The following is a 10,814-nucleotide window of genomic DNA, read 5'->3' as shown; positions in this document are numbered from 1 at the left end:
GACCACTAGAACCCTGTGTGGTCACTTTGGGAAGTGTCCTTATCCCAACCCTGTTATATAACCCTCAATGAGACCAGACAGGAGAGCAGGAGAGAGACACATGGGGACTGTACATGTACACTACTATACTACACTTCAGACCAACCTTCCCAAACCGTTTTCTTAAAGAGAAGCGCCCAGGATCATTTAGAGAAAGCCCGGCCTTAACCTCTATTATTACGCCCTCTCAGCAGTCTTCTAAGAACAAGGCTCCTCCTCATCCAATCCCACGGCCATTCAACAAACTCTGAAGAAGGGGACTAATTCTATACTAGAGATGATCTACTAGTATCAGTGGGTTAATCACAGACAAGACCGGACGAATGAAGAGCCTTCTCTGGCTACTTCACCAGTCACACCTCAGTAAGACTATACAACCACATCAGCAGTGTGCTCAGTGAGGATAGAGAGGATAGCTGGACTCATACATAGAGATACAACTCTAGAGAGGCTGACTTCGTAGAGCCGCATTTTGTCGGCCATCTTACACGGGGACAGTTCTGAACGGTTTCTATCTCCATAAACGTGTCTCTCTGCGGTTGTAATCCTCTGTCATTGAATGACTAGCGAGGACTTTGTCATGGCTTTCTGTCGTTCTGTTTAGGACATTTCCTGTTCTTTTCAAACAAATGTGCAACTAGAGGCTTGGTGGCTTTCCAGGTTCCAGCCATATTTCCTCTCCCATGTCTGTTTTCTCGGCTTGGCTTGCGAAGTTGTTTTGGCCCGGGCCCAGCCGGTGTCACTGTAGACCCAAACATCTCCAACCTGAGCTGCCTACTCTGTTTTACAGTGTACCAGACGTACGTGCCAAAAGAACACATGCTGTTGATGTCAATGTCTCCAGCAACCCCCCTCTCCCTCTTCTCTCTCCTGCTCCTTACAGAGTGTTTAGTAGAGCCTGTACATTACACACTCCAGGCTGTGTGTCCCTGGGCAGTGCTTGGGGTGACCGCCATTACAGGGTTCCTATATGATCCTGGGGTGGAACACCAGGAGAATGTTCCGGCCCAAACATTTTCACTCAAGCAGAACCATGCTGATGGGGACTTTCTCTCTGGACAGGACATAAACCAAGGAACACACACGCAAGTATGCGCGCGTGCACACACACACCCAGACACACACACACACACACGAGGCACATTGTACAGTACGGTGATGCACCTCGCTGGCCATGTTTGGCCTTCTTATAATGTCATCGACATGGACACTACTACTGCTCAGTGTGCACACCCCTCCCTCAATACATCCACAACAAGGACACCCCCCCTCCCCACCTCCCGTGTCTAGCCTCACTGCAGGGTGAAAAGGCATTGTGCTGTAAATGTGGGATCCCTTTTAGAGTGTACCACTGTTGCAGAAAAGCTGAACACTGTCTTCAGTGGTGTTGAGCGAGTGTGTTGGGTTTTTATTGCTGGTGCTACAGAGCTTTTCCCAACGAGAGTTCCTTTCTGTCTGCCGTTCTCCCGCCTGTCTTCAGGGATCGTGCTGCAATACTTATTTTCCTTTGTATTTTCCTCAATCTTTTCTCTTCTCTTAATAAAGGCATGCCTGCTGATAACCACAGATGAGAGAGATGCAGCACAAACCAGTAGATTAGCATGTTCTCTGTCAAGAGTACAATCCATGATAACACTTGGTTCATTCTAGAACCACTGCTTTGTAAACCTGCCTTTTTCAAATACCTCTTGCAATCCTCCTCTCAGACACAAATTCAGTTCCATCGATCAGAAACAAAAAAAGACAAGGCTATTTATACATTTTAAGTACCCCATGATCCCAACCATGTTTTTTGCCCCTCCCTCCCTCCCTCCCTCCCTCCCTCCATAAAGATAAATACATCTATTTTGATATACTCTCTCAACTAAAAGATGAAATAATATGCAGGAACTTTCAAACAAGAAGTAAATCCAAAGGCTGGTACCAACTTCGTCACGAAAGGAATAAATCAACTCATAATAATGATATGGTAAACATTTAAATTAGTAATAAAATGATCTGGTTCCTCTCCGTCGAGAGAGCAAGGAGAAGGTTCCTCTTCTACTCTCCTATTTCTCTCTTTCACTTTCTTTTTCTCTTTCTTTCAGTCAGTCACAAACACACGCAATACATTGGCATGCTGGAGAGAGAAGCTCGGCGCAGGGGTGTTTTTGTGTGGAGGGGAACGGTTTGTGACTGTGGAGGTGTCGTTTATGCGTGGCCTCCTTGGGTTCCTCTCTAAAGATTACACGGAGGAGAAGAGGACAAGAAGACATTACTGTCATCCACCCTCAGTCTCAACGGTGCAGGTACCAGCAGCGAAGAAGTAGAGAAGAAATGTTTTTAATATTCCTTCATGGTGTTTGTGTTAATAGTTGTTTGCCAGGAGACAAAACGTAAACAGCAGCTTCTTCTGGCACCAGCTCCAGGACTCCCGAACACTGTCTCTCTCTGTCATCGTAATCTCTGGAGACTAGCTTGAGAGGAACATCATTCTCTCTCCACAGCAGGAAAGAGAGGCTAGAAAGTTGACTCCCTGTACGCTGCTTGTGGAGAGTTGATCATCGTTGCGACAGCACTTCCTCTCTTTCTCTGTTAACGACCCCTCCTGCTCTCTTCATCATGGATGAAATAAGCCAGAACAGCACCATGACATAGCCAACCCCTCGGTCCTCTTCACCGTCCCTGGCCCGAAAACCCTACAACAGCCAGAAGCCCCAGAAGCCCTGTCCCAATCAAAACATCATTCACATGACAAGGTATGACAAGAACAGGTGCAGCTGGTAATAAAGTAATAAAAAAATGCACCAAATATTCCGTGGCAGCTTTCCCTCCTCCTCCTCCTCTTTCCATTAAAACTAAAAAGAGAGAGCGGAATGGAGTGGTCGTCCCACTCGTTCCCTACTCTGCCCCCTCACTTACCCAGCATTTAGCCCTGTCTCCATCAGACATAGGCGGACTCGCTGGACTGGGTCCTGCCCATGTTGGGGGGCTGTGACAGGTGAGACATGTCCTTCTTGCGGATCTCGCAGATGGACTTCCGGCGGGCCTGCACGCCCCGGATGGCTGCCTTGATTTTCTTCCAGCCCAGGTGGTTGAGCTCTGCCAGGTTGAGCAGCACGCAGATGCCACTCACAGCGAACATGAAGACCAGGAAGACCGTTTTCTCGGTGGGCCGTGACACGTAGCACTCCACCTCCTTCAAGCAGGGGTAACGGTCGCACTCGAAGATGCCCGGCACGCTGAAGCCGTATAGGAAGTACTGTCCCACCAGAAAGCCGATCTCCAGTGCGTTACGGAACACCACCTGGATAATGTAGAAGCGCGAGATGCCCTCCTGCTGGCGCTGCTTGGACTTCTTGCCATGTGTGAGCCCCCGCGGCACATTGGGAATCTCCTTCACCTCCATGCAGTCATGCTCGTCCTTCCCGCCACCGTCGCCGTGGTGCACCAGGATGCCGTTGATGTTACGAAGCTTCCTGGTGCCACTTTGCCCGTAATCCGAACGCTCCAGCAGCGGGTAGAGGAAGGAGTAGCGTCTGTCACGCTGCTTGGCCGACTGGTGCACAGAGTAGGTGATGAAGCACAGGCTGGGCGTACACACCAGAATGATCTGGAAGACCCAGTAGCGGATGTGGGAGATGGGGAAGGCCTTGTCGTAGCAGGCCTGGTTGCAGCCCGGCTGCAGGGTGTTGCAGATGAACATGGTTTGCTCGTCCTCGTACACCGTCTCGCCAACGATGGCCACGATCAGGATCCGAAAGATCACCACCACGGTCAGAAGAATCCTGTCAGAGAGAGAGAGAGAGAGAAGACAAAATAAATATTAGATACAATTATCAACTGGAAGGTGTGGTGAAGAGAGAAAGGATGGTGGAAAACCAATAAACAATTTTGGATTAAAGAGATTTAAGAAGATTCAGACGGGGCAGGATCAAGAGAGAGAGAGATATAACTTGGTTAAGAGATGTGGAGTTCTGGGAACAATGAGCAGTGATTGGACATGATGTCACTGTTCCTTTAGATAAGGTAGAAAAAAAGGGATTAATCTAAAGCACATTCATCTGCTGAGCACAATATCTATATTAGAGAAAGAACAATTATTTTTTCCCATACTTCTTCCAGTCATTTCATCTCCAGCGCAACAGCCATTTAAAACAGCGACATGACACATCTCTCTGCTTCATGGCCTAAGTTTAGCATCAGGCTCATTTAACATGATAACCCTCATCTCAGTCCCTGCTAAAATGGATCTTGCTCTAATTAATTTTGTAACACACAGTCTCTGTCTTCCCATTTTTCATCTATCCCCTTAGCAACCGGTGACACTGTGCACCTTGTTTGCGGCTTGCGTGCTATTTCTGTGCGTGTGACAGAGAGAGAGGGGAGATTACTGGGTGTGAAGCAATTCACTGTGTTTTTTCAGTGGTGTGCTTAATGTGACATGTTGAGAATATTCATTCTAAGAATAACTATTATAGCCTGTGAGGGGGCATACATATGTACAGGGCCGGCCCTGGACGTTCTGGCGCCCTAGGCGAGACAAAAATAAAAATAATCACATTTTTATCTCAGCTAAAAGTCAGAGGAACAGAACATAACAGCAGCCCAAGTCATAGGTCATATTTCTCCAATGTCAAACCAGAGTGTCTTGCTTGCAAAAAAATGTAATCTTAGCTAACCTTATGAATCTAAACATGGCATTTTCAAAAGTGACATTCCCACCCAGACAGATGCTCTACCGAGGCAAAAATATGTAAGCTTCAACTGCTGATGCCTTCTGTCTCATATAGACTAACGTACATTGGTGCAAGAAGTGTAAATCAATCCCAGAACAACAGCAAAGGACCTTGTGAAGATGCTGCAGGAAACAGGTACAAAAGTATCTATATCCACAGTAAAACGAGTCCTATACTGACATAACCGGAAACGCTGCTCAGCAAGGAAAAAGCCACTGCTCCAAAACCGCCATAAAAAAGCCAGACTACAGTTTGCAACTGCACATGGGGACAAAGATCGTACTTTTTGGAGAAATGTCCTCTGGTCTGATGAAACAAAAATAGTTTGGCCATAATGACCATCGTTATGTTTGGAGGAAAAAGGGGGAGGCTTGCAAGCCGAAGAACACCATCCCAACCGTGAAGCACAGTGGTGGCAGCATCATGTTGTGGGGGTGAGTTGCCTCAGGAGGGACTGGTGCACTTCATAAAATAGATGGCATGAGGACAGAAATGTATGTGGATATATTGAAGCAACACCTACAAACTTGACTCAGTTACACCAGCTCTGTCAGGAGGAATGGACCAAAATTCACCCAACTTATTGTGGGAAGCTTGTGGAAGGCTACCCGAAACGTTTGACCCTGTCATAATCGTCGTAAGAACATCTGGACCAAAGCGCAGCGTGAAATCGGTTCAACATTTTTTATTATAAGTGAACCGCACAAAAAACAATAAAGAATAAACGATACGTGAAGCTACGGAGTGCTCACAGGCAACTACACATAAACAAGATCCCACAAAACACAGTGGGGAAATGGCTGCCTAAATATGATCCCCAATCAGAGACAACGATAAACAGCTGCCTCTGATTGGGAACCATACCAGGCCAACAAAGAAATAAAACAACCTAGATTACCCACCCTAGTCACACCCCGACCTAACCAAAATAGAAAATAAAAAGGCTCTCTATGGTCAGGGCGAGACAGACCCAAGTTAAACAATTTAAAGGCAATGCTACCAAATACTAATTGAGTGTATGTAAACTTCTGACCCACTGGGAATGTGATGAAAGAAATTAAAGCTGAAATAAATAATTCTCTCTACTATTATTCTCTCTACTGCCATTTCACATTCTTAAAATAAAGTGGTGATCTTACCTGACCTACGACAGGGATTTTTTACTAGGATTAAATGTCAGAAATTGTGATAAACTGAGTTTAAATGTATTTGGCTAAGGTGTATGTAAACTTTTGACTTCAACTGTATCTTCAGAAAGTGGAAAGCTAAATTAATAGCTTCAATTTATATTATATAGTTATATTATATTTAATATTATAGGCCACAGCTCAGCTTCAGAATGTCATAGAGAGGAATCAATATATCCCTGTATGTCACACCCTGACCATAGTTTGCTTTGTATGTTTCTATGTTTTGGTTGGTCAGGGTGTGAGCTGAGTGGGCATTCTATGTTACATGTCTAGTTTGTCTAGTTCTATGTATGGCCTAATATGGTTCTCAATCAGAGGCAGGTGTTCGTCATTGTCTCTGATTGGGAACCATATTTAGGTAGCCTGGGTTTCACTGTGTTGGTGGGTGATTTTCCTGTCTGTGTTTGCACCAGTTAGGACTGTTTTTGGTTTTGCACATTTATTGTTTTGTTAGTTATTTCATGTCTAGTTCCTTTATTAAAGAACATGAATAACCACCACGCTGCGTTTTGGTCCGCCTCTACTTCACCTAAAGAAAACCGTTACACCGTAAGCATCAGCTGCTTATAGTAGGTAGCAGTTTCTCACTAATAATATGACATCTGTTATCACACATGGCAGACACCACAATTGTTACAATTAGAATAAAAATAACACTTTTATTCAACATATTTAACATATTTTAATATTCCTGTAGAACTGTAAAAAGAATGATACATCATTTGAGCTTTGGAAACAAGTTCTTTCAGAAATGCATGGCTGGCCTAATGTCAATGACCCAGCCTTAACGAATTTTGTTTATTTACATATCGAAATTGATTGTCCAGCATCAGTTTCAGCATCTATTTTTTCCGTGCCCTGCCTAGAGTGGCCTCTTTCCTCTGCTGTGGTGCTTCCTTGCAATCAGCAATGTTTTCTCTCGGTAGCTGTCCATGGTCCTGAAATCAAATCACCCGAGAGAGACAGAGAAAGAGAGAGGGATGTAGTCTATTTAAATCATTTAAAAAAACAAAGTAAACAGGAGATAGATAATTGAGTAATCTTACAAATTACTCTGTGATAGAATTATTGTGAGTGTATGAGCAACACTTACCTCTCATTCGAAGACAAGCTGACTCGCCTGGCCTTCCTGGCAGCAAAAACTTGCACTGCTTGTGCTCAATTTATATGGTGGAGAGTCCATTGAGTCTCTCTTGATTCATAGCAGAGCGCAGGTAGTTTTTGATGAGTTTGAGCTTGGAGAATGTGCGCTCTCCACTTGCCACTGTCACGGGGAGGCAACAAATCCATTGGGATACCAGTAGGCCATTTGGTATCTGGATATGTACTCCAGTGCGTCAAGTGGTTTTGCCTCACTGTCCAGTCTCCTGCTCAAGACTTTGAGCTCATTACACAGCTCTTTTGCGCCGATGTCCCTGGAATCCCTGTACGTAAGGGCCCTCTCCAGTGTTGCGCAGTCAGTGATAAGTGCTGCATTGTCCATGTCCTTGATGGTGGGGATGTTGTACAGGATGCTGAAAACACTGCTGTGCTCTTCGAGCTGCGTAACACACTCGTTGACAGACTGGATAGCAGAATCAAGAATCTGATGAAAGAAATATACTTTGAATTTCTGCTGAGGTACAGTCACAGGCTCATCTGGGAAACAGTGAAGCCCATGACTGGGATAACAGTCATGGGCTTCACTGGGAAACAGGGCTCGATTACCCATCTCCTCTGCCAACTCTTTTGCGCTTGCTAATGCGCCAGCGAAAGCTGCATCAGATCGGTGGTCTTGGAGGAATACCCTGATTGAGTTCAATTGAGCCTCTGCTTGTGAAAGGTTCAAAATTCAGCAGGGAATTTCTTTGGTTTAGAGATTGTGCCACTTTTCTCATTCGTTTAAAAAAAAATAGTTGCTTCCTTTTTCTGTCTCTTAGACATGGTAGCAATTTTAAAAAAAAATCTCTGTAGCTTATTATTATTTCCACTAGTAGCTAGCTAACGTTAACAGGTTAGACTACTGCCTTAATCACTAATCTTCTTCCTCACACACAAACTTAAAAAAAAGAATAATAATAATCTAAACCGGCAGATTCCTTTTTAATGTTTCACAATTGGATAATCCCATATAAACACACACATCACTATAGCTATCAAGGATAGTGGGAGTGAACTTCGGGAGAAGCGGGAATGGGGTGCAGGCGGGAACTGCAGCAACGGCTATGAGCTAGTGTCTGGGGCGCCGGTGGTGTAGTAGCCGATCAGGGGTGGCAGCTAATTGCCAAAATGTCGCCCAAAATTCAATCTTGCCTAATGGGAGGGCCGGCCCTGCATATGTATACAAGTGTATGCAGCTGTTTTTGTACAGTGCAGCGCTACAGTTTCCTTCTGTGAGTGGGCTTCAGAGGTAATCTTTCACTGTCAGTTGAACTCACACACTCTCACTCAAAGCATTTGTCTCATTCATTTTTCAGACAAACTCAGCAGGCCTTTTAACACTAGAGGACGGCGAGCCTTTTGTGTGCAGCTCTCAAAGAGATCCACACTTCGAATGAACTTCCGTTAAGGTCATAAATCATCATAATTACTCCAAGCAGATTAACTGTATAATGAGAACTTTTATGAAGTGATGACGACAATAGAAGAAAGTGGGATTGTCACCTTAGTTGCCAAATAGTTGGATGCGGTTTGGCTGCTCTGGATGAATTTGTAATCTACCAATCGGAGCAGCTTTACTGGCCTGCACATGCCACAGCTGTGGTTTCAGAGGTCATATTTAATCTGACCCAAAGTCAGCCGCTATTCACAGGCCTATTTCTCATAACAGACAGAGACTGCAGAGGTAAAAAAAAAATGTAAGCCTGGAATAAAGGAAAAGGAAAAAACTGAAATACATGCTCCCAATCCGCCCACCTGTAATCTGGATGGAATTGCAGTAGAAATTTTGAAATGTAATGCTGTTGCCCTTGTAGTGACTCCATTAAGGAGTTTAGGACACCGTATCCACTACAGCAGTTCTATAGCATTGTGCCAGCTAGCGCACTGTATCAGTCAAAGGCTGTGAAAAATGATTAGGTACAGAGGGAAAACATCAAATTACTGTGGAATTAGTTACAGACGGGGATAAAAAAGGCACCCAAAAATGTAGCGGACAGAGATTTAGATGAATAAAAAAAACTGCCAAAGTGGTAAAAAAAAGGGGGATGAGGGAACAAAATCTCATCAGGGAGAATGAATTATATAATGGCTTCCACACGCAAACCCACAACCTTAATCTGCTCCAGGGCCAATGGAGGATTCTTGCATTAGGCCTAGTAGTTTGTTTAATGCCATCAAATAGCTTCAGATGATCCATGCCCACAGCCCCCACCTGCTCCTTCTCCTCTTCCTCCTTCACTAGCTCTCGTTCTGTCTTTTCTCCCTGTCTTTCCATTCCCTGTGCTCCTGCGCCCTACCATCTCCCTCCCTAACCCCCCTCTCTGTCCCTCCCTTCCTCCCCCTCTTTCCCTCCCTATCTCTGCCTGGCATTGCAACAGAATAAGCTCCAAATAGAGACCATTTCTATTTAAATTGTTTACATTTTGGTGAAGCATTTTTGCTTCCATTGTCGGAAGAATTTGTTAAACGTTAAAACAAAATCTCCTTTGTGAATCTTGTGAAAATGTCCAAAACCGCCTGTGTATGGCTCTGCTGGCCTTGCCCCCCAGCCCCTTGTCATCGTGTCCTCCCCCCTCAACAGCCTGCATCTGGTTGTTAAATGAACACCCTGTCTGTGCTTTCATACAATGTGACTATGTGACTATGTAAAAACATTATGCCCAGAACCCAAAAACATCTTTTAATTTATCATGGTTTCTCTCTCAACAGCTAATGACAAAAGCCAGGTTTATTTGTTTGAAGTACTATTTGCAGTACTATTTGAAGTACTATTTGTATCTACAGTGATCAGTGTGCACCAACATGTGAAATGATAAGTTATTTCTCGGAGGGAAGCGTTGTCACAACCGTCCGCACACAGACAACTGAGCAGCTTGCTAAACAACCAACAGAGATTCCATTTGAAGTGATGCTACTGTTTTGCTGTTGTTGTTGTTGTTGTGGAGGAAGAACAACCCCTTTTATACTGTACGTTCATTAAAGTCGTTCTTCCTTAAGTTTGACTTAAGTTTGACCGATTCTACAGTGTTTCTTTCTGTAACCCCTGGAGATAATATGATGATCGAGGAAAGGGGGTAAGTCAGGAGGGACGGTTCCCTGGTGCCTTTACCCACAAACCCCCTACATCCCCCCTACCCTCCCTCCCTCCCCTCCCCTCCTTCCTCCGACAGTTACCATGGCAACAACAGATGGGCAGAACAAGGAACGGAAGCTCTGATTCGAGCTGAGGACCAGCTGTAGTGAAGACTACAGGCAGCTTGACTACCCAGGAAGCTGAGAAGAAACACCAGCAATAACAATGCTACCAAAGCAGGTTGGAACTGTCTGCTGTCATCTATGGATGGAAGCCAGATGAAAAAATCATTCTACACCCAGGAGAGAGAACCTGTTGTATAGACTGTTGCAGACATGGTTGATCTATGATAGACTCTTATTGATAACCACAAACACGATCGATATATATAAACTGGGTGGTTCGAGCCCTGAATGCTGATTGGCTGACAGTCGTGCCGAAGAACAGCCCTTAGCCGTGGTATATTGGCCATATACCACACCCCTTCGGGCCTTATTGCTTAAATATAACAGACACTAGAGAAGTCCTTTTCATTAGGTGATGGCTGAAGAAGCCACCCATACACAAGAAGCTGTGATGAGTCAAAGCTGGCTTGTTTGCCCCATGATTTCAATGTTCCCCATGTGATACTGCTGTGTAATCCTCTTAAAGGGC

At 44.7% G+C, this 10,814-nt stretch overlaps 1 protein-coding gene across 1 annotated transcript in view; it reads right to left on the bottom strand.

The window, feature by feature from the left end:
* Positions 1–1,899: 1,899 nt before the first annotated feature.
* Positions 1,900–10,814, bottom strand: part of LOC112265279 (gap junction delta-2 protein-like) — a 28,523-nt gene continuing 19,608 nt past the window's right edge. Inside the window, exon 2 of the mRNA XM_024442423.2 lies at positions 1,900–3,806. Coding sequence (XP_024298191.1) covers positions 2,963–3,806 — 844 coding nt within the window. The 3' untranslated portion in view covers positions 1,900–2,962. The remainder of the gene's footprint in view (positions 3,807–10,814) is intronic.

The sequence above is a fragment of the Oncorhynchus tshawytscha genome, linkage group LG13, assembly GCF_018296145.1.
Source record: "Oncorhynchus tshawytscha isolate Ot180627B linkage group LG13, Otsh_v2.0, whole genome shotgun sequence".
Taxonomy (NCBI): domain Eukaryota; kingdom Metazoa; phylum Chordata; class Actinopteri; order Salmoniformes; family Salmonidae; genus Oncorhynchus; species Oncorhynchus tshawytscha.
The sequence above is the reverse complement of the archived record's forward strand: the minus strand, read 5'-3'. Positions and strand labels throughout refer to the sequence as shown.